Source organism: Rhinatrema bivittatum, chromosome 3 (assembly GCF_901001135.1).
Source record: "Rhinatrema bivittatum chromosome 3, aRhiBiv1.1, whole genome shotgun sequence".
NCBI classification, from domain to species: Eukaryota; Metazoa; Chordata; class Amphibia; order Gymnophiona; family Rhinatrematidae; genus Rhinatrema; species Rhinatrema bivittatum.
The window spans coordinates 529071764-529096975 of record NC_042617.1 but is presented as its reverse complement, the minus strand read 5'-3'; the positions used below and the strand labels follow the sequence as shown (position 1 = coordinate 529096975).

At 40.8% G+C, this 25212-nt stretch overlaps 1 protein-coding gene and 1 long non-coding RNA gene across 3 annotated transcripts in view; one reads left to right on the top strand and one right to left on the bottom strand.

The window, feature by feature from the left end:
* The window catches only part of DNMT3A (DNA methyltransferase 3 alpha), a 502482-nt gene that overhangs the window by 432399 nt on the left and 44871 nt on the right, over nt 1-25212 (bottom strand). The window contains exon 1 of one of the 2 annotated variants that reach the window (XM_029596280.1): nt 1908-2028. The exons of the other annotated variant lie outside the window; for it this stretch is intronic. Coding sequence (XP_029452140.1) covers nt 1908-2009 — 102 coding nt within the window. The 5' untranslated portion in view covers nt 2010-2028. Of the gene's footprint in view, nt 1-1907; nt 2029-25212 lie in introns of those variants that run through there. 2 annotated transcript variants of the gene reach the window in all.
* The window catches only part of LOC115088229, a 157339-nt gene that overhangs the window by 114916 nt on the left and 17211 nt on the right, over nt 1-25212 (top strand). The window lies entirely within an intron of this gene.

The following is a 25212-nucleotide window of genomic DNA, read 5'->3' as shown; positions in this document are numbered from 1 at the left end:
CCTTCACATCCACCCTTCCCTTTTTGCCCAAGCTGGTTTCAGCATTCCACCTCAACCAGACTATTACTCTACCGACGTTTTTCCCCAAAACCACAGAAGAATAGCAGGGAGTGCCTGCCTGCAAAAGATAGACTGAGGGGAAGAGAGTGTGCTAGATTGCGTGGGAAGACATGCGCAGCCACACAGAGCAATGTTCTGCAACTGCTAGGTAAAGCTCCGCCTAGTGGCCGCCAGAAGACATCCCCAGACAGCATGGCTAATTCAGCCCTGATATCGACAGGAAATCAAGTCATCCTTTATAATCATGTTTCTGATAGATCAAAGATATAAAATTCCGTTCCCAATTAATTCTGGTAATAAATTAACTTTCCGTTTAAAGAACGAGCATTAATAAAGCCTGGCTACACCTCTAGAAAAGGAGGTACCATTCAATACCGGACTGAAATCTGCCTCTTCTACAATCACAGTGGGGATCTTCAAATGAGGAGGGAGGTGGGGAAGGATTAACCTTCATGTCCCAAGGCATGAGACATGTCATCTAGTTAAAAAGACTCCTGATAGTAAAGGTGTTCCAAAAATAAAAGTCTTGACTATGAAAACTGCTCCAGGTTAAACAATGCCGTACATGGTACATTTGTCCTTGTTGCTGCCATAAAACCAAGTGAACTTTGAAAAATGGGAATTTCTAATCCTTTTCTATATACCCTCCCAGGAAAACCTCTTTCTGTCTGGAATTTAGTTTCCCTATGGTCTGGTGCTGGGTTCCCAACTACCTTCTGTAGTACTTTATTCTCCAATGCTTTTTCTCTTTCCTTTTATCTCAGACAGGGCACCAGATGGGAAGCTCTCTCCTTTCTCCAGGCCACAGTATGGTACCTGAGTGGCACCTTGGTGTATCACCTGATTTAGCCGATCTCTTTCTCCTTTGCTGCAACTCCTCAGCACAATCCAAAAACTCTATTCACTGCCAAGTTCTCTGTTCCCACTTGGAACTTACACCAGGGGTTTCTTCCCTTGAAGGCAACCCCAGAAGTGAAAGATTTACTCTTTCGACATGCAATAAAACTCTCCACTCCAGCTGTTTCCCTAAATTGATAGGCAACACAGTGAAGTGTGTGGCTCCCAACAATCACTACTAAGCTCCTCCCTCTCCTCTGCAACTGTTTGTAATTTCCTTCTCCTTCTGACCAACATCTTTTAAGGATCATTATACTGAAAACCTGCATTACATCATTGTGGCTATTCCTAGAGAGAAGACCATAGCAATTGGGTCATCTGGTTGATCTGGTATATTTGGATTTTCAGAAGGCATTTGAAAAGTTAATCCTGAGAGATTCCTTAATAAAATGGGAGGTCATGGGATTGGAGGTAGTGTCTTATTGTGATTTGGTAACTGGATAAAAGGCAGGAAATAGAAAGTAGGACTAAATGGTCAGTTTTCAAAATGGAGAAAGGTTGTTAGTGGAGTGCCCCAAGAGTCTGTACTGGGACCTATGCGGCTTCCTGGTTGCCCCATTGTGGTTGTGTTAGGCATTTCGTGGTTATGTCAGTCATGTGAGCAGTGTCATGGAGACAACACAGCCCAGATATGCTGGGAGGAGTGTCTTTTTAGTACCACATCGAGGGATGAATTTTCAAAACGTTATGTGCATAAGTAGCCTCTACTTGTGTATTCTGTATTTTATGAAAGTTGAAAATATGCATATTTTCATACATAATAAAGGGGTGGTCTAGAGGTGTTCTGGGGCAGGTCCAATGCTTATTTTATTTCATCTTATATTCTGCAATTTCCATAATATTCAATGCGGCTGTTATGCGCATATATTTGCAAATTTTCTTGTGTATTTTTATAGCTGCTAATTATCAGGCGTAAATTATATTTAAATTATTTATTGAGTAGTACTCACTGGGTGGGAGGTCTGGATGAACTGGGGGGAGATCAGGAAGGTCTTGATGACCTGGAGGACAGGGCGAAATGGTGGACTAATTAATAAACTGGTTAATTTCATTTACATGCGCATGTTTTAACATTGGTTGACTTACACAAACAAGTAAGTCCTCTTTACCTTTGCATGTAAAATATGGGGTAGATTTTAAGACATGCGTGCGCACCCACGTACGCCCGATTTTATAGCAGGCGCGCGCGCATGTTATAAAATCAGTGGTCGGCGCACGCAAGGGGGTGCACAATTATGCACCTTGCATGCGCCAAGCCTGCGTCGAGCTGTGCTGCCTTCCCCCATTCCCTCCCAGGCCGCTCTGAAATTGGAGCAGCCTCGGAGGGAACTTCCCTACCCCTCACCCTACCTTTTTCTGTTTTCTTTTATTTCAAAACTTCAGCCCTGGGGCTGAAGTAAGTTGCGCACGCCGACACTCAGCCGGCACGCGATCCCCAGCACTGCAGCCATTCTGGCCCTGCCCCTTTTTGTAAGCCCCGGGACTTACTCGCGTCCCCGGGCCTTTTGAAAATAGGCCCGGCACGTGTAACCTTTTGAAAATCCGGCCCTATATGCATATATATTTTTAAAACAGATAGGAAAAGTACGCATGTTCAATACATTGATATACATGGTTTCAATGCATTGCATATATTTGCACATAAGCATATATACACGTGGATGCTGCAGGGAAGAAATACGTATATTTTATAAAATGCATGTGTATCATATGCACAGGGTGTATTTTATAAAATGCATGTGTATCATATGCACAGGTTATTAAATACTTGCATAGATCTGTCTAAATAAATAAATAAATAAAAATCTGCTTGCAGCCATGTACGTGTGTATGTCTCTGCACGCATTTGTATGAAAGTTATGCTCTAACTGTGGCAAATGCTATAGCTCCGCATGTTCTGTCAGCTGCAGCACCTGGCTGCTGGCCCTGCTCTCTCCAGCCTTTTATTCTGTCCACCACTCTTCACTGTTGAACTGAAAGCTGCACTACAACCCAAGCACTGAAAGTATGGCAAGGAGAAATAAGAGGACATGTGGCTCAGGATCAGCACCCACAACCGCAGGGATGAAATGCTGGGGAGTGGGGAAAGAGGCAAGGGAGAAATGCTGGGGAGATAAGAGGCAGAGAGTAGATGCTGGGGAAGAGAAAAATGAATGACTAGTGGAGATAAGGGGTAAGAAATGTGAAGAGATGGGAAAGGAAGTATTATAGGAATGATATAAAGATGGAGGAATTTGGGAAGAAGGTGGAGAGGATGGGAGAAAAGAAAAGGAATGGAACGGTAGGAGAGAGGAAAATGGATTTGAAGGGTGGGTGAGAGCTGAAAAAATGTGAGAAAAGCTTTGGAGAAGAATTGAGGATAATGAAGGGAAGAGAGATGGAAGTTGAGAAGAGAACTGGGGAAGGGAAGGCAGAGCTTGTGTAAAAAAGGAAGAGGAAAGAAGAAAAAAGAGTAACAGAAAGAAAAAAATGAGAGAATATTAAAATATCCACTCTGATGGATAAAGAGAAAGAAAGAACTGAAACAGAAAAAGGAAGGACACCAGAAAAACATGAGGAACAGATGGAACAGTAAGCAAAGATGGAGAACAAGCAGAGATAAAAGAAATAAATCAAACTGCAGACATAGATCAGAAAATTATTTAAATTTTGGCAAGGATTTCCTGCCATTTTTGCTAGATACAATAGCTAGTTAAGGGGCTCCCAGAAGAAAGGGTAAATGCTCTTATCTGTTCTTCTCTGTCACGCAACACCTCAGCACCACCCTTAACCCTGAGGCCACACAGAGGGTCCTGCTAAGCACTGCCCTGGCTCCACCTGCATCTGCGCACGTGCTCCTACACTGGCAACTTCCCACCCGCCAACTGGGTCCTGCTTGCTTCTGGGCAAGATTCCTGCCCACAACTTATCCCTGGTAGTTTTTAGGAACACTGGGATCCCATACAACTCAAGGGTTGCATAGGTCCTAGAAAAAACACCTACAGATCAAATACAGGAAACACTTTACTACTTAATCAGTGCTAGGGGAGTTAACATAAGAAATTGCCATACTGAGTCAGACAGAGGGTCCATCAAGCCCAGCATCCTGTTTCCAACAGTGGCCAATCCAAGTCACAAGTACCTGGCATTAAATAGATCCCATGCTACTAATGCCAGTAACAGTAATGGCTATTCCCTAAATCAACTTGATTAATAACAGTTTATTTCACCTCCAGGAACTTATCCAAACCTTTTTCAAACCCAGCTACACTAACTGCTTTAACCACATCCTCCGGCAACAAATTCCAGAGCTTAATTGTGCGTTGAGTGAAAAAGAATATTCTCCAATTTGTTTTAAATGTGTTACATGCTAACTTCATGAAGTGCCCCCTTGTCTTATTATCTGAAAGAGTAAATAACCGATTCATATTTACCTGCTCTAGTTTTCTCATGATTTTATAGACTTTTACCATATCTCCCCTCAGCTGTCTCTTCTCCAAGCTGAACAGCCCAAACCTCTTTAGCCTTTCCTCATAGGGGGGGGCCTTTCCATGCCCTTTATCATTTTGGTCGCTCTTCTCTGTACCTTTTCCAGTGCATCTATATCTTTTTTGAGATGCAGCGACCAGAACTGCACACAGTACTCTAGGTGTAGTCTCAGCATGGAGCGATACAGAGCATTAATTATGACATTCACTGTTTTAATCACCATTCCTTTCCTAATAATTCCTAACATTCTATTTGCCTCTTTGAATGCCGCAACACACTGAGCCAATGATTTTAATGTATTATCCACAATGATGGCTAGATCTCCTTCCTGGGTGGTAACTTCTAATATGGAACTTAACATCGTATAACCATATCAAAGGTTATTTTTCCCCTATATGCATCACCTTGCATTTCTCCACATTAAATTTCATCTGGCATTTGGACGCCTAATCTTCTAGTCTCTCTCTCTTGTCAGTTCCTGAACCAATTGCTCCATGAAGCAGTTATTTATTCCATCCAGGAATTTTCTCTCTAGCATGTCCTTATGTTACATTTAAACAGTCAATGTTGGGATAATTGAAATCTCCCATTATTACTGCACTGCCAAATTGGTTAGCTTCCCTGATTTCTCTTAGCATTTCATCATCCGACTCATCATTTTGGATAGGTGGATGGTAGTATACTCTTATCGCTATACTCTTACCTAACATACATAGGATTTCTACCCGTAAAGATTTTATTGTATAATCTTTATTCTGTTGGACTTAAAGTGCCAGAGTCCACCAGAGTTTGAGCAGGGTCTCAATACAGAGATCTCTCTCTCTGTACTCCCAGCCAAGACTAGAGATCTGGTAACTTCACCACTAATTCTCTGTCTTTAGAGTCAATCAGGACTCCTAGTACTAGCATTATCTCACTGACCAATGGTTTTCTGACTAGTAAGATTTCTGGCCAATGACACTTCAAGATAATTCAGTCTTGCAGTTTCTTCAAGGATACTGGGAAATGTATGCTGTCCAAGCTTCATTCTGATTCATGTTAGCATCTCAAACCATCCAAAAAGTCAAACACCACCTGCAGACCAACTTAGAGGAAATGCATCCTCTGGAGAAAACAGTCATGCTGTTCCATGCATCCACTATCCTTTGTGTAAAGAAATATTTTCTTAGATTGCTCCTGAGTCTACTCCCTTTCACCCTCATCTCATGAACCCTCTTTCTAAAGCAGGGTTTCCCAAACTGTCCTGGGAACCCCACAAAAGTTGGGTTTTCAGGATAGTCACGATGGATATGCATGAGATAAATTTGCATACACTGAATCTTCATGATATGCAAAGTTATCTTATGCATATTTACTTTGGATATCCTAAAAAACCTGACTGGCTCTGGGGTCGCCAAGAGAGGTTTGGTAAGCCCTGTTCTAGAGCCTTTTTTCCATTGAAAGAGGCCTGCCTATGCATGGAAATCTGGAAGGTATTTATGTTATCAACCCCATCCTGTTGTTTCTCAAGGGTATACATGTTTAGATCTCCACATCTTTAAATAGTATAGTGTCAGTCCAGAGAGTAGATCCTAAAGATCTAAACATAATCCTTCTGCCATTTGCTGAAGCCTTATCCATTAGTTTGTCCACATTAAGATCATCTGATATGATCACTGCCACAGAGATCCCATGTTGTCCTGGGGACTCAGTGGTAGTGCTTGTCACTGCTGTGAAGAGAACTTGGTTTGATTTGTGGGTCAGCTCTTCCACCTTCTGGGCCAGCTAGGGTAGGGGCTACTATGGAGGCAGCATTCACAGTCCCTGGAAAGAAGGCATCCTAGTCCACCGTTTCTCACCTACTAGTCTGTGGACCAGCATTAGTCCCTGGAAGCATTTCTGCTGGTCCACCAAGCAACAGTGACTGCAGGAGGATGAGGAGGAAGGGAAGTTAAGACTTTCCTGCTGGCTACATTGAACCCTACACCACAGCCAGCAAGGTTTTTTTTCCAACCCCCCCCCCCCCCCCCCCCCCACACACACTGTACTGTGGACCTTATTTTTCCAGCTGGAGTCACTCCTGAGGCCCAGTCTCTGGGAGGGGAGCTACTGCAGCTGAACGTTAACAAGCTGGGATGAGACTGAGTCAAGGTCTGCTCTGCTCACAAGCCACACCTCCTGTACAGAAGCCAAGAGGTGATGCGGATCATTGCTGGGCCTGAGAGCAGAGCAGACCCTGTCTCATTCAACTTCAGTTGCTCCTTTCCCAGAAATCAGGCCTCAACTGAAAAATAAAGTCCATGATATAAGAGTAATGGTATTACTGGCTAACTGTGGGGAAGGAACAGAGAGAGAAGGACTTCTTTTTTTTTTTTTAACTGAGGAGTTGGCGACTGATAGGAGGAGAAGAGGGAAAGAGAGAGAGAGGAATATTTTTTCAATGATCAGTTGGTGGCTGGCTGGGAGAGAGAAGGAGGTGAGCGAGAGTCTTGGGGTTTTTTTTAAATGTTATAATATATGTATATATATATATATTTTTTTTTTTTTAGAAAACAATTTTATTAAACTGGCAAGTTAGCTCCTTAAAACGATACAGGCCAGCTGCAGGGCTGACCTATGATATTATAGACCAGGATTCCTCCCTTCCACCTAATCTTAAATTTTCTGGTATCCCCCCCTTGCTCATTAACACTGCAACCAATCCTCAATTTAAAGATGGTAGTTAGCTGGTCCCTGGCATACATAAGTCTGAGAAACACTATCCTACTCATCACGCAATAGTAACTCGTAGTGACTAGATTTAGGGCCCATGATAGTAGAGTTCCAGAAGGAGCTTATGTGCATAGCCCTTCAGTTGAGAATTGTTCTGCAATGACTCAGCAGGAGAATAAAAAGCTCATGGTGCCAGATCTCAGGTCCAGTTCCAAATACGCTGGAAGTCCAAAGGAGCAGGAAAAAATAACACCCCCACCCAAAAAAAAACAAAAACAAAACTTGGAGGTGGCTTCCTTAATAGTGTAATTCTCTTTATTTTGGAAGAGAGTGGATGAAGTGGAGGAGGAATGGACTTTCGTGTGGGAAAACTTCTGTGACTGCTATAGGACAAAGTCATAATCATTGCCAGACTGAAAAGGAAGTTCAAGATACAAATAATAGAAGTTGGAGAAAAGCAATCTAAGAATTTTGGAGATTCCAGAAGAAATGGAAGATGACAATCCAGTGAAATTTATGGAGACATTGCTGCCAGAGTTATTGGAAATTCAGTTTATGAGAAACTTTTAAGACTGAAAGAGCATATTAAGTGCCTCCCCTTAGCATCTGCAACAAAAAATACTCAAGTTCAATGGTGACTCATATCTTGAGATACCCTTAACTATTAGAAATTTTAAAATACAGGTACCTGTACTATGGGAAGTAAAGAAAAAAATGATTGTCGAAAATCTAAATAATGTCATAATACAGAAAAAGAAGATTCTCACAATATGAGAGCAAGTAAGAAATATGAAGGTTCAGCTTGTTCTGTCCAGTAAAGATGAAAGTCAAAAGGTGAAAACGTTTGAGGGTCAAGAAAAACTACAAAATTATACTGATTCCCTTTCAGAAAAGAATTGGGGACTCAGTGATTCATATGTGCAGAAGTAGATGACAAATGGAGTAAGTTTTATGTGCAGTCATCCTGGCTAAAAGATTACCTGGTGATTTCTGATCTGCATAATTATAATCACAAACGTGTATAATAAAGTTCAGGTTTAAGAACAAACTCAGAAAATCTGAGTAGCTGACATGAGTTAGGAAAAATGACTGAATCAGTTCATGTGATGCTTATATAGTTTGAGTTTTGAGTCTGCAGACAGATTTGATTTGGGGACTATTGTGTATAAGAACTTACCGTAAAAACAAAAACGTAATTCGTAAACCTTTATGCAATGTGAAAAATTCTCCAGAGGTTTCCTGCCAATGCATACCAAAGAATGCATAATAAAAATCCAAGCTTACAAGAAATCTTGCAGAAACATGCCCATATAATCAAATAAATTTTAAATGTGAACCAATGAGTTTTGACAATAATATATGGCTTTAAGATAATACAGAGATGAAGATATGAAAATGCATGAAATAATGGAGATCTATCGGAGTATGCTTTTGCATTATAAGGGATGTGAGAACCCCAAACTATAGAGAATGAGGCAGAACCCGAATGGAAATCCTATACCTCCTATTTGGCAAACAGACAATCCATGTCCACAGAAACACCCCTAATAATGGGTGTGGAGCAGAATTAGGATGCTTCTCCTTACAACTCCCCATATAAGAAAAAAAAATTCAATAATAGTAACACAAATTCCCTTTTCTACCAGACACTTACCCCTATATTCATCAAAATACTATAGTTCTGCATGGATAATGCCTGCAATAAGAAAAAGGGGCGTGTTTATGATAATGTTAGAATTACCAGACAGGCTGAGAGAGAGAGACTGACAGACTCTTTATAAAGCCTTCATAGTAGTCAACTATTTATATCACTATAGGAGGGCCAGCTATAACTCGAGGTGAGGTGTTGGTGGTGGTATAGGGGCCCGTCTGACATGCAGAGTGAGACATATAAACAGCACAGTACACATCAGTGAAGATTTGATGTCATTTGGAGTGAGGAAAGTTTCACAAAGATGAGATTTCTGTTCTCTCGCCCTAGCTTGATGGACTCTATAACAGGGTACTGTCAAGCTAGGGCGAGAGAACATAATAGAAATCTCATCTTTGTGAGACTTTCCTCACTCCAAATTTTGTCAAATCTTCACTAGGTGTACTGTGCTGTTCGTACGTCTCACTCTGCATGTAAAACTGGCCCCTAAACCCTAAACCACCACCAACACCTCACCTCGAGTTATTAGCTGGCCCTCCTTTAGTAAAATAAATAGCTGAATACTGTGAATGTCTCACCAGAGGCACTCTCTCTCGCACTCTCTTTCTCCCCTTCACTCCACTCTCCTCTCCCAAGCCCAGAAATGGCCAAAATGCAATTTGCAGTCTCTCGCAAATTGTGCTATGGCCATTTCGCACAGATTAACACAAGGAAAAAAGGTGTATTTATTTCCGGTGTTAAAACTATGCGATAGCATGCATTATGCAATTGCGCAGTGTGAAAATGCCCTTCATTTTAAACTCTCCCCAATCTCATCCCTATGAAAAATTTGCATTCACGCAATACAATAGCATTTCTATCTCATGCGTTATGGCATTATCGCAGGCATCAATGCCATAATTTATTTTATTTTATTTATTTAGTGTTTTTCTATATCTGCATTCGCAATAATGATCACATCATGCTGGTTTACATTTAACAAGGGGTGTAAACAGCAAATAAACTAAAACTGTAACAAGTGAAGAGAAACTCAGCAGTTACAATACATGTAACTGCTGAGATGTTCAAAACTGGGAGAAGAAGGAAAGGCTAGAGGAATTTAACGGAGAGAGCAATTGTTTACAATGATCAAAGAGAGCAATTGTTTACAATGATCAAAGAATGTCTGACTATGGTTGTTGGTGAATTAAGGTTCAGTTGGGTTCTGGAAAAGCTTGCTTAAACAACCACGTCTTAAGCCTTTTTCTGAAAGTTAGAAGGCACGGTTCCTGTCGAAGATCCGGTGGAATGGAATTCCATAGCAATGATCCTGCTGTAGAGAAGGCCCGGTCTCTAAATGTTATATGTTGAGAGGTTCTGGTGTGTGGAACTTGAAGTGAATCTCTGTAAGCTTCTCTGATGGGTCTAGTGGAGGTGTGTTTTCTGAGTAGGATTTGTAGATTGAGTGTAGCATGGTGATGGATGGCTTTACAGATAATGGTAATGGACTTATGAATGATTCTGAAGTGAATTGGCAGCCAATGTAGGTCTTTGAGAATTGGAGATATGTGGTCTTTTCTCCTCGTGTTTGTCAATATTCTGGCTGCCGTGTTTTGAACCATCTGAAGAGGTTTGGTGTAGGATGAGGGGAGACCTAATAAGATAGAGTTACAGTAGTCTATCTTAGAGAAGATTATTGCTTGCAGAACCATTCTGAAATCATGAAAGTGAAAGAGAGGTCTTATTCTTTTCAGGACATGTAGTTTATAAAAACAGTCTTTAGTTGTTTGGTTAATAAAAGATTTTAGGTTTAGACGATTATCAATAATAACTCCTAGGTCTTTTGCTTTGGAGATGTGAAGGATGGCTGGTGGATTCGTCGTGATGTTACTGTTTTCCGGAAATATGAGAAGGAATTCACTTTTTGAATAATTTAGTATTAAGTTTAAGCTGGTGAGGAGGCAGTTGATTTCATGAAGGCAGTTTTCCCAAAATTCCAGTGTTTTTGTGATGGATTCTTTAACTGGAATTACTATCTGGACATAGTCGGCGTATAAGAAGTGTTTTAGAATGCATTTTGATGAATGCATTTTGATGAATGACCCTATTAGTGAAGTAACCCAAATCCTGAAAAACACTCCGCACCTATGTAGCAAATCTACTGTACCAAACTAGCACTAACACCTAGAACTCTAGAACACTAATGTATCTCATTTTGGGAGATGCAGATTGAAAAAAAAAGAAAAAAAAGAAAAGAAAACAAGCTTGACTGCTATAAGAACTTTACCCAGAAAATACATGTGCAGAATACTTCACCTCAGTCACACATAAAAAACACCCAGACAGACCCTCACCAAATACAGCATACATGATCTACAAATAGAAAATTGCAGGCAAAAACTGAACTGTAAACCCCACAAAGCCAGACTCTGTATACAATGCAATACCAGAGAATTATAAACAGAAATACATTTCCTCCTGCATGTAATAATTGTCTGGGAATGATCCCTCTGTGCTGCGGCGTAGTTGATGCATCAGAGGCAAACCTATGAGGCCTATGCCAGCAGCTAGCCAATGCACCCTGTAGCAAGACAGTCTGGAGCTTCACCTATACCAGCCGCCTCCCCCACAGGTTGAGCCCTTGGGTTCCAGCGGCCAGTAGGACTTAAGCAGGTCCCTAGGGTGGTGAAGAAAGCAAGAGTCCAAAGGCACACTGGAGTCAGGACAGGCAGCAAGCTGGAGATACAGAAACAGGCCAGAGGATGAGGCAGGCAGTGGGCAAAGATGGTCAGGTCCAAGCAAGAGGTCTATGTCAAGAGATCAGGCCAGAATGGACAAAGACACACAAAGGCACTGGACGAGACAAAGAAAGACTGAAGAAGACCATGTTAGACGAGGCAAGGCTGTACATGGCAAGGCAGGAACACAACAAGCACCAGGAACGCAGCAATCATGATGCAGGAGCAACACATACTGCTGGAATGCAGGAAACCCATTCCTGAGGAACTGGACATCTGTGGGAGCAAGGCTTAAGTAAGCCAAGGTCTGATGTCATCAGATGAGGCAGAGGCAATGTTTCCTGTCATGGAACCCATAAGATCCGGAAACTTGGGCAGTGAAATGGGAGAAGACATGATGGCTGTGTTTCTTCTTGCAGAGAAAGGTCCTGCATTGGAGCAAGTCATCAGCATCTGGGGTTAATGAGGCGGCTCACAGGGCTGTCCTGCGTTACACTGTACTATACGAAACACCAAGATATCAAATGCAAATTTCTGAAAGCTGACAGAGAAAATCAAAGACTTCCCACAAAAGAATGAGCAGGCAAAACTGCATAATCCTGGGAGAAATAGGAGAAACAGCAGCTATAGTAGCAGAATATATGGTATCCTGCCACCAGGCTAGAAATGAAATCTGACCAGGAACATGTACCAGCACCAAAACCTGAGACCTGTTATTGTTCTTTCTGTAACCTGTAATTTTACTTTACTGTTATTTTGGGGGGGGGGGGGGGGTTGTAACTCTTTTTATTTTAAAACTGTCATAACAAAGTTATAGGAATCTGAATCTGACATTTGCATTGACCTAAAAGTGACAGTGTTAATGGGGGAGGGGGGGGTCAGCCTTTCTGAAGACACGGAGTTTTACATGCACATAAATAAGCAGTTAGAGAATTCTGGAGAAATACAGCGAATCCTACATGATGTGGGAGTACTGAGAAGAACTGCTGTACACCGTGTTCATACAAAGATGATATAATGCGCAAGTTTGTGACTGTTAGTGAATCTGTGCCAGGGATACAGACAGATTACTGAATATGTGAATTTAATTGAAAAACAAGAAAAAGATCCAGATGGTTTATTTACAAAGTGAAAAGGCTTCCAGAGAATTCTTAAGTGCAGCAAACATGTGGAATATCGATTTTTCATGGAATTATTAGTTCAACACAACTCTATTGACTTTAAATGTGATGCATTGAACTTTATGAATGACCACCGCGTCATTTCAGAATCTGGAGGAGAGAGCTTCAAAAAGTATAAGAACATAAGAAATTGCCATGCTGGGTCAGACCAAGGGTCCATCAAGCCCAGCATCCGGTTTCCAACAGAGGCCAAATAAGGCCACAAGAACCTAGCAATTACCCAAACACCAAGAAGATCCCATGCTACTGATGCAATTAATAGCAGTGGATATTCCCTAAATAAACTTGATTAATAGTAGTTAATGGACTTCTCCTCCAATAACTTATCCAAACCTTTTTTGAACCCAGATACACTTGTACATAATTTCCTGTACTTAGGGCCAGGGACACAAGAACACTTAGACTCAGTAAAAGGTATAAAGTAAATTTTATTTGGCATTATAAGTGTTCTTGGGAGATACTGGATACTGGGTGCCCTTTGTCTTTCAAAACGACCAGCATCTCATTGAATACAGGAAGTGACCCTTCTTTTATAGTTAAACATACAGTATTGCCGAAACTTCTAGAATCACGTGACTGCCCAAAGACTCATTTACAGAGACACATCATGCTGTTGTCATGACAACCTATCCTCTGAACTGCCCTGACAAGTTTTTCCCAGGTGTAGCTCATTTGCCCCCACTCTCCAGATAATCCTTTTGTCCTGTTAATGATCTTGTCCAGTGAGGTTTCAACAGGATAGTGCCTGAAGCTCCCGCCGTTGGTTTCTTCTGTGTGACCCATTGAATAGGCTCACCTCCTTTGGTGCCAGCTTGTCTATCTGCTCAGAGACATTCTGCAAGTCATGCTCAGAAAGGCACTCAGAGTTCATTCAGCTCTGACAGGCCACAGTACAGCAGAGGCGTCTGGGTATTTTCCTTCTCAATACTGGTTGTCTGATCAGGCATATTCTTCACACTTAACTGCACTAACCACATCCTCTGGCAACAAATTCCAGAGCTTAATTGTGAGTTGAGTGAAAAAGAATTTTCTCCGATTAGTCTTAAATGTGCTACTTGCTAACTTCATGGAATGCCCCCTAGTCCTTCTATTATTTGAAAGTGTAAATAACTGATTCACATCTACTCATTCAAGACCTCTCATGATCTTAAAGACCTCTATCATATCCCCCCTCAGCCATCTCTTCTCCAAGCTGAACAGCCCTAACCTCTTCAGCCTTTCCTCATAGGGGAGCTGTTCCATCCCCTTTATCATTTTGGTTGCCCTTCTCTGTACCTTCTCCGTCACAACTATATCTTTTTTGAGATGTGGCGACCAGAATTGTACACAGTATTAAAAGTGTGGTCTCACCAAGGAGCGATACAGAGGCATTATGACATTTTCCGTTTTATTAACCATTCCCCTCCTAATAATTCCTAACATTCTGTTTGCTTTTTTGACTACTGAGGCACACTGAGCCGACAATTTTAAAGTATTATCCACTATGATGCCTAGATCTTTTTCCTGGGTGGTAGTTCCTAATATGGAACCTAACATCATGTAACTACATCAAGGATTATTTTTCCCTATGTGCAACACCTTGCACTTGTCCACATTAAATTTCATCTGCCATTTGGATGCCCAATCTTCCAGTCTTGCAAGGTCCTCCTGTAATGTATCGCAATCCGCTTGTGATTTAACTACTCTGAATAATTTTGTACTGTCCACAAATTTAATAACCTCACTTGTCGTATTCTTTTCCAGATCATTTATCCATAATATATCAGGCTTGGTAGTGTGTCCGTCAGTGCTCGCGCATGTTCCCCAGCCCGCCGATAGATGGTGCAGGCGGCACCCTGGCTGCTTTGGAGGCTCAAACATGCCGAACAGCGGCCATGTCACAACACCAGCTACAAGAGGTACTCATGGGGGGAGTTCAGCGCTACTGCGGAATGCAGATTTTGCGCAGAATTCCTCCCTCACCTTGCCAATTTCCTCCCTCGCCAGAAGACTAATCAAAACCGGAAGGACAGTGGCCATCGCAGGACAGGCAGAAAATAGCAAAGGAGACCCTGGCATGCCACGAACGGAGCGCATCCTGCGGCACACACTCCATTCGCGGCGAAGATGAAGGCCTGGTGCGCCGTTCGCAGCGAAAAGGGAAGGCCTCTGTGTACCGCGATCAGTGCGCCCGAGACTCCGCTGCTATTTTCTGCTCAAGGCGAAAATGGAAGGCCCCCCATGTGCCACGAATGGCGCACCAAGCCTTCATCTTCGCTGCAAATGACACGACGGGCCTTCATCTTCACCGCAAATGGCGCGGGTCCGTTGGCATGCCGGTGAGAGAGAATGTATGTCGGGGAGTGGAGGGTGAGAGAGAGCAGGAGGGTGTGAGAGAGAGCATGGGGGGATGCCAGTGAGAGAGAATGTGTGTGAGAGAGGGGGATGACAGAGAGCATGGAAGGTAAGAGAGGGTGGGTGTGGGATGCTTGAGTGTGGGTTTCAGAGAGAGAGGAAGCCTATATGAGGGGAGGGGGATGCCGGTGAGAGAGAATGTGTGTGTGAGAGAGGAGAGGGGATGTGGGAGAGTGCGAGAGACAGCTTGGTAAATAAACTTTGCCAGCCCTGGCTTTAGCAAATGTGCCTCCATGTCCCTTGCCCTTGGTGAAAACAATTTAGTTTTTCCTTTTCAACTAATGCTTCCATACAAGAGCAAATGTGCCAATAAAAAGGCTCGCCACCCGGGCGTAGAACGGGTACAGTTGCTAATATATATATATACCCTAACCTCATTGATGTTAACATGGGTCTATACAAAGGAATACACCACTTATTGCTTTAACAATTCCTTAAGGAATGCAATTTAAGATATATGGTATAAGATTGTTAAAGCAATAAGTGGTGTATTCCTTTGTATAGACCCATGTTAACATCAATGAGGTTAGGGTATAATTAGTTCAATTAGGGTCAGATTGAGGATAGGTATAGGAGAGGACTGAGGGTCATAACCGATTGGACTAAAAGTAGATTTTAGTATATTTGAAATATTCAATGTTTTGTAATTCAACTTTTCACTTAATTTATTAGTATCTTTGTAAAAGTAGTCAATAAAAGATTTACATTCTTAAGAAACATCACATATTTGAATTGACTTATTAAATATAATAATAGTGCTTATGGTCTCCCACGGCTGCACGTTGGGGGTTTTTTGTATATAAGCTTTAGCGCTAATAGAAGAAGAATTGCCAAAAAATTTTTTTGCTAGCTATATATATATATATATATATATATATATATATATTGAAAAGCACCGGTCCAAGTACAGATCCTTGAGGAACTCCACTGTTTACCCTTTTCCATGATGTTTGACCGACCTGATGAATGGAATACAGGTGTTGAAAGCCAGTCATAGCTGCACACAGGAAACATACAGGGTATATAAGACCAACTACTTGTCTTGAGATTATCATGGGTAATTGATAAGTAAGATGTTTTCTATCTCTGTAGCTTAATCTATGTTTTCTTTTTAGCAAGATATCTGCACGAGATTAAATATACAAGATTTTGTAAATTATTTTTCTTTTATATCTAATTATGCTATGTTTTATTTACTTTTATAGTTATGTTTTTCATTTGTTGTTATTTGTGCTAGCTTTGTGTCCAATTTAAAATAAAAAACATATAATATATGCCAACAATAAAGACATAAGGAGAAAAGAAGTTCATGTCAATCTCTTCTTGAAATAAACTGGAGTCAAGGAAATGTTAGGAAAGAGACAGAGGGAAATGGTCATTTATTTGTTAAAATAGTAAGTCTTTTTTCCTAAACTGGCAGACTTGCAAACCTTGGAGGTTATTATATTTTCCTTATGGAAATATGCATTTACTTGAAAAGAGACAAGCCCTGGGCACCCTAAAAAGACATGTTTTATATTTATCTTTGAAAGCTTTAAATGAAAGCCCTAATTATAATTATCCATCAGTACAATAGTGCAAATTATTGTATGTCCAGAGAGACAGAATTGGAGCAGGTGAGTTTCATGATTTCCCCTTTAGGAAAAGAAATTAGGGAGATGTGTGGTTTAATTGAATTTAAGATGCAACAAAGCTCTGGCATTGGGAGTTGCAGAGAAAAAAAGATCAAAATCTAGATGGAGCATGACTAGAAACAAGACAACAAAAAAGAGATTTGAACCAGAAGTCATGGAGGAAAGGAAGTAAGTATTAGACTCCAGTTTCTGTTCCTCACAGGATGTTCTAATTTCTCTCATTTTTAAATAGCTTGAGTTGATGCCAATTACAATAGATAACTAGCAGAAACTCTTTCAGAGTCAAAACTGATGAGCAAAGAGCCTATGCACATATGTAATAAAACAGATGAGATTTTTAAGGGTTTTCCTCAATAGTAAAATTAATTAGAAAAGAAAAGAAGGATTCTCTACAATCAAGAAACAGCTGTTTTTTTAATTTTAAGGTTTCTCTGAAGTATCATAACACAGACCTTTGTAAGGAATTACCCTAGTTTCTAAATTTTCTTGAATTTGAAATTATCAATCTTTCATTTATCTTCCATTCATGATAAAACCTTACTCAGATACACATATACATTTAAGGGTTAATTTTAAAAGCATTGCTGGAGTTAAAAGGTCACGTGTGAGCAACGCGTGTTTTAAAAACTGCAAATTACATGTGTATATATATGTGCATGTATGAGTAAAAAAAAAAAAAAAAAAGAAGAGCGGGCTGGGTTAGGGGCATTCCAGAACAAGGCCAAAATGTACGTACACAAATAGTTATTTTAAATCCGGCGGGTTGGTAGCTGCACATATTTACTTCTGCTCTTGATAAGGTGAAAGGCTGCATAAATCTCTGTTTAGGCCTAAAATGACTGAGTGAGGGTCTGGGTGAATTGGGGGGAGTGCAGGCTGAAGAACCAGAGGGGTCTGGATGACATCAAGACAGACTGGGCAAATTGGTAAAGTAATGGGTAAAATTGGCAATGTCCTTCACATGAACATGTTTTAAACTCTTCTGCGCGAGTTAAAGCTGATAAAGTCCTACAGAAGATTCATGAAACATGTTTGCTCGAGTAACCGTTTAAAATTAGGAGCACACATACACACGGTAGGTGCTTTTTAAAACACATGCTTGCACGATTTAAAATTCCAGCATTTGTATGCTCGTGCGACCATATGTGCGTATATGGCGTGCGCGTGCTTGTTTTAAAGTTACCAAACCTGGGGGTAATTCTGAAACATCACACATCAATTAGCTGGCATACACACCTAAGTTACACCAATTGTCAAAGTGGATTCAGGTGCATAAGTCCATTTTGAAAATTATCCCACCAAATCTACCCTGCACACACACACATCTATTTAGTGTGTGGCAATTTTTCTGGAGAATTTACAAGCATACACTTTAAATAAATAAGTGTTTGAAAATTGAAGCTTTTATATACCGAAGTTTGTTTGTACATCACATCGGTTTACATTTAACAGATAGCAAAAAAGGGGGAAAGTAAGGAGAAAATAGTTACATCGAACAATATAAATAGTTGCATCAATCAACATATAAGGAAACCTCTTCTAAACTCTGCCAACAGCAATGCTTTTGTTCAGTCGGGTAAAATTTTGTGTGAATAGGGCACACTTGAAAGTTTACTTACATATCGGGCAGGCAATTTTGAAGAAGCCCATTTCTGCAGCCCTTTAACCTGTAAAAATGATTTTTAAAACCACCCTTCTAGAGAGTAATTTTAAAACTGCAAAGTCTGTGAGTACCTTTTACTTGTAGACTTTATACTGATTTACAAAGTAAATGTACATGCATATTTTCACTTTGAAAATGATCCCAGGTAAACTACCCACACACATTTACACCTGCTAATCAGGCAAAATAGACTGTCACCTAAAGATTTTGGGAGTAGCAAAATACCACCAGTGTGAGGTCCAGAGGGGTTCTGTACCAAAGACAAAACTGTCAAAGGAGGGAACGAAGTCCTAGAGCCACTGCTGTGCTGGAGCTACCACCAATAGATTAATTTGGGGGGGGGGGGGGATAACCACAGGTTCACCCAGAGCACCAAATAGACTTGCACCAAGCCCTGTTGCTAGTTTGTGCAGATAATTTTTCTTGGAAAATGCACGTGTACCCCCTCTCAGGAACGCCTGCCCCTGCTGTGGGGGTAGCATGAGTGAGCTTACCTGCACACAGAGAGGGCAGTTTTCTAAAAGCCCTTTTGTGAGGGTAAAGCACTGTTTTACCTGTGGAAATGGCTTTCAAAATTACCCTCCTTATGAGCAAATTTAGAGGAATCCTTGCAGGAGTTGGCCTGACAAAGCCAAAATTTAGCAAGGAAGAACTTATGTTTGGGGCCCGTCTTGGTGGCAGCAGAAATGAAGAGAAGATGGATTTGCCAAAGTCGTGCACTCAGAGCCCTGTGAAAGTTATCATGCTGAACAACCTTTATTTCGCTTTCCCCTAAATTAGCTGTCCACAGATCCATTTGTTGTAGGAGCCTGTTGTAGGCAGCGACAGATGTTTTCAAGTTTTTGCAATAAAAAGGCTTTTTTTCAACAGAGGAAGAATGGTTGAGTAAAGCAAAATGAAATGGGGGAAAATAGTATCAGATCAAAAGCTAAACAGATTCAGCAAAACTTCCAAGGGGTTGAGTCACTGTGTAGAGCACTATTCATGGATGAATAGCAGTGAACAATAGAATAAGAAACAGTTTTGTTTTTTTATTGGATAGCATGACAAACTTGGCATGAAAGATGAAGCAGATCTAGATGAACATCCCATAAGTTTCAAAGAAGAATTGCATCTATAGCAAACCTCATTTATGGAGTCCTTCATTCCAGAACACTGCACATAGAAGGGTGAAAGCTGGGGAAAAAGAGTTAATGTTACTTTGGAAGATTAATAGCTTTGCATAATTTTTAAAAATGTCTTCAAAAATTGGCAACTTATGACTTGAATATCATCTCACAACAAAAAGTTAAAAATTGCAATCTAGAGACATGGTTAATTTTAAAACAATAAGCTCCATAACTAGGAGGAGGACAAGAAAGGTGATAACTAAATTATACTGCAATACTAACAAAGATGTGTGAACATTTCCAGATATCTTGTTTCCTTCTTTTGCATAATAATTTGCACATTATAAGGTAGATATTCAGACTTATCCAAGTATGTAAGTTAACTGGATAGTTTAACTTACATGGGATATTCCCGTGTACAAAATGCTACTTAGTCATAAGTCTCTTTGGCAGGTCTAACTTATCTAGTTAACATAACCAAATAAATCTGAATAGTGACACTTATCTAAGTGGCACTGCCCTGTTACACCCATTGCTAAGTGGCAACTGATAAGCGTAGCTGGATATTCAGCGATCACCACTTACGGGCCGATACAGTAAAAGTCTCCTGTGCGCGCGATTTAGTATTCAAATGAGGGCCCGCGGTAAAATGACAGGAGCGGCGGCTGTCAGCGAGTTTGACAGCCGACGCTCAATTTTGCCGGCGTCTGTTCTCAAACCAGCTGAAAGCCACGGGTTCGGAAACTGGACACCGGCAAAATTGAGCGTCTAGTTTTCAACCCGCGAGCCGTGGGCTAATTTTAAAATTTTTTTATTTTTAATTATTTTTTACTTTTGGGACCTCCAACTTAATATCACCATGATATTAAGTCGGAGGGTGTACAGAAAAGCAGTTTTTACTGCTTTTCTGTACACTTTCCCGGTGCAGGCAGAAATTAACGCCTACCTTTGGGTAGGCGCTAATTTCTGAAAGTAAAATGTGCGGCTTGGCTGTATATTTTACTTACTGAATCACGCGGGAATAACTAATAGGGCCATCAAAATGCATTTTGCATGTTGCAGGCGCTATCAATTTTGGGGGGTTGGCTGTGCTTTTTCGACACGCTATTTCCCCTTACTGAATAAGGGGTAAAGCTAGCGCGGCCCATTAGTCGGATAAGTTGCTACTTACTGGCTAAGTAGCTTTGAATATCATGCTCTATAATGTTAAGCAAGTTTACTTTCCATAAACAGTGTTTTCTGTAGATAGCAGGATAAATTAGCCATTACATGTGGGGAGTCCCAGATTGAGGGTTGTAATGGAGCATTTATTTAAGTAAGCAACCTGGGCCCTACCATGGAAAGTAAACTACTGGTTGAAAAGACACAAAACAGCTGTCCAAATTTATTGTCACGGCTTGAGAGTTTGTCCAAACAGTAGTGGAATGCACAGACAACTAAGTCGCAGCTTTACAGATGATTGCTATGGAGACAGCTCTCAAAATGAAAATGTATAGCTCTGACTTGATGAGCCTGGAAAAAAGTCTGTAACCAGAAGGCTACCGAATGCATGACAGTGTGCAATACAGCCTACTAGATGGCTGGACAAAGAATGAATGGCCACTGCTATCCATACGCCGATGGGTTTGTAGAACACAGACAGCTGCTCAGCCTGGTAATATGGGAAAATTCTGCTCCAGAAATATGGGACCTACCTCTCACAGAGGAACAAATGTAAAAATCTGTCATCAATACACATGGCATGATTTTGTTGAAAAACAGAGATCACTCAAGGAGAAAAGCAAGACAGGTGTCAAGCACCCTTCTGTTATAAACGGACTGCAGTTGTTAAACTGTGCAGTCAAAGAGAATGCAACTAGGAACACCACATCCACGTAAGATACTTCAAGAGGCCAACAATATTAGCTGAACCCTAAAGTCACGTAGTATAGGGGGATTTGAAACTGGAGGATTTAAGTTCCAGTAAAACCTCTGTAAAATGTGGTATCCAATGATGAAGTAAGAACAGTATTGACTGTATTTAGAATAAGCAATCCACGGCAGCCGTAAGGCATCATCCTTGTTGATGAAGCATGGAGACTTGCAGGTGGAGTGGCCAAATCTAGTCCTCGAAAGCCACAAACAGACCTGGTTTTCAGCATATCCACAGTGAATATGCATGTGCACTCTCTCAACTGCATGCAAATCTATCTCATGTATATTCACTGTGAATATCCTGAAAACCTGTCCTGTTTGTGGCTCTCAAGAATCAGTCGGCCACCCCAGACCTATTTGTCCAGGGAATGTTCCCCTCTTCTGTTTTTCCCTGTATCTGGTGTAACGTGTTCCTCTTGTTCAGGACACTGATCTATTATGGAACAGGTTTGTTCCAGATAAAGTCCTTGGAACTGTGAATTTTTCTGGTTTGCGCTATAAGTACTCTTATGAAAAGGAGGGGATGAGTGATCCAGACCGATAATCATTTGATAGTCTATAAAAGCAAGTAAAGAAGCACAGGGTCCATGATTCTCAGCCAAATTTCTCAACAGATTAGTAGGGGTTCTTGGTCACAAGGACTTCTTTCACAAAATACATCTTCCCAGAGTCCTTGACTCAGTGGATCACCTTCACAGTCTTCCAACCCAAATAGGCTGCCTTTCCAAGCCCTCATCCTTCAGCCTTTTTACATTGAAAAGCGTCAAAAAGACTAATAGTCATTTAACAATCTATAAAAACAAGTAAGGAGGCACAGGGTCTATAGAGTAGAGTCTATAGAGTAGGGTCTACAGAGTAGAGTAGCTTACCATTGCCATGCAAGCATTGGAGGACTTTGTCCACAAATACTTTTTGAAGAAAGAAGGGATTTTTTTTGCCACTATGTTGTCTGCTATACTACGATGGCCCAAGGTGGTCAGTAAATCACTGTAGCAACGAGGTCACTGCCATTTTGAAAAAATCTCCAAATTAATTTAATTATCTTCATCCAGAAATATGGCAGGAGAGGTCTATTGATAGGCATGAGAGCTCCTCTCCAGGAAGGAAATGGGTCACCTTAGAAGTTAAAATTACAGAACCATGGCTCTGAAAAAAACAAAAACAGCTAGTAAAAGGAACTTTGCTGATGTCAGAGGAAGAAAGAACGGAAACACTATGGGTTCAATGGAGAAGATCCCATCTGGACTATCTACGTTAAGAGATGGGCTCTAGTATTCTCTGATGTAGAGAGGCACTCACAAATCTGTAGCCAACACTGCAGAGAGCATCAAGTGTGCCAATAGTGCAAATGCACAGATGTGATGATGCAGATGTATTCATGATTCAGGCCTCCCCCTAGTGCAGACACATAGAATGCTTCAAGTGCACTGTGGATCCACATGCATTGACAGTGCAGAAGCATTGATTAAGCAGACATAGCAAGCACCAATAGTCCAGACACAGCAAATTAATACAGTTGCAAAAACAATACTGACGCACCAATGCCTCAAAGGTGTAGATGGATTGACCGTGGTGAAGCACTGGTGCATCAATGGTGCAAATGCATCAAAGGTGACAAAGAATCAATGGTGCAGATGCATCAATGGTGCCGAAGCTCCGATGCATTGCTAGTGACAAAGAACCAATGCAGTGATGTTGCAGATGCATCACTGGTGCAGATATATTACTGGTGCTAAAGCACCAATGCATTAATGGTGCCCAAACACCAATGTTGCAGATGGTGTCGATGCACTGATGGTACAGATGCATCAACAGGTGCTGAGGCAATGTGCATCGATGGGTATGAATGCATCTTGCATCAACAGGTACCGATGTACCATACACCAACGCTGCTTCTTCACTTTTTCGACACAGGGTGGTCTATACTACTCAATCCCTGGTTTACCAATGGGGGAGATTTTTTTTTAAGAGCTTCTGGCCAACTCTTTTCCTGGTAAGGCAGATGATGTTGCACTGTAGAAGGAAGTCTTACTGTAGCTTCTAAGAGACTCTCATAGTTCCTCCATTTTGTAGGCCCTGTTTGGTCTGAGACATCAGTATAGTTCTGTGAAGAACACCATTTTTCCCACAGATGTAGCTGTTTTGAAACCGCTCACCATGTGTTCTTCTTTCCGGACATTTTAGGAGGCAAGTTTTATTCATTTTTATTTCTGTAGAAGTACTGAAAAGTGCTGTTGTAGGGCTGCAGAAGCAGTGAGCAAGTAAAAAAAAAAAAAAAAGTTAAAAAGGAAAATAAATTGAAATAGAAACACTTGAAACAAAATAAATTGAGGAGTGACCTGAGAACATGTCCATGCTGTGCTTGGACAAAAAAAAATGACTGAGGAGGCTTGCGAGGTAACACCCATGCAGGAATTCCTGCACATGCTCAATAGAGCTCAAAGTTTATTTATTTTTTTATTTATTTTAAAACTTTTCTATACCGTCATTCAGTTGGGTACCATCATAACGGTTTACAATAAGGCACAAATATTACTATTAGGAATAGATAAAAAATTCTATCATTAAACATGTGCCAAGACTTTATGGTAACAAAGATCTTTATATATACTTAAAAGAGCGTGTTGTATCTTGTCCGTATTTATAGAACCGGATTTAGAATAGAGATAATAATAAAAAATTAAAAATAGAGCAAAATACCCGGGTATAATTGGGTATTGAGTTTGGATGTTTTTGCCAGTCGCCATTTTATCCCCGTGTTCTACTCACCTTTCCCTTTGTTGTACGCTTGTTTGAATAACCATGTTTTTAAATGTTTTCTGAAGGTTTTGATGTCTCTTTGCAAGCGGATCTCGACAGGCATGGAGTTCCATAGCATAGGACCAGCTAAGGAAAGTGCTCTCTCTCTTACCTGGGTTAGTTTGGCTGTTTTGATTGAGGGGATGGTCAGTAAAGCTTTATTAGCTGATCTTAGTGTGGTGCTGTGTTTAGCCAATCGGCTTTATCATTATGTATTAATTTCTAACAACTAGGAAAGACGAGTCCGTTCAGTACTGCCATATAACGTCACCTACGTGTAATGGCTAATTCAGTCTACTTATCAATGGAAAATGTGAATTTCTGTGTAATAAGGACATCATTAAACATAGTTCTTCCCAATAGGTAAGAAATGCAGTCATCTGGTAACCATAGGTACTAATCAATAGCAGAACAGTTTTAAAAATGGTCAATGACATCACAAGGTACTCAGATCTCCCTGAAATGTTAATTGAACTTGCTTTTTGGCCCATAGGAAATAAAAAGAGGGGGGGGGGGTGGAATATAAGAATCAGAGGAATCAAGGGCATATGAACAATGTAAGCTGGGGCGGGGGGGGAGGGGGTCACAGCATACACTATCATCTGTGGCACAAATGTGATTGGTTCACATTTATTTTCCATTCTTTTGTTCCACTGTAAACCGATATGATGTTTCGACTAATATCGGTATAAAAAAAATTCTTAAATAAATAAAATTTAATTAAGGGGGCTGCAGAGGGGCACACTTAAAAGGAAGAGTGGAGAAAAGACCATGAGAACTCTTCAGCGTGTGATCCTTATATGCTGGTTGTATCCTGAAACCTTGAATGCTACCCTGGTTGAGTTCCTGGAACATTAGCCATGAGACGCCACTGAGGTCTTCATAAATGTGAGAGATCTGAGGGGGAGAAATAATTGAATGGAGTAAATTTCCCTCAACCCCTTCTCATGATGACCTAGTTATATAACATCTCATCCAGGTGACCACTGCTAAAATATAAAAGGAAGCAAAAAAAAAAAAAAAAAAAAAATCAT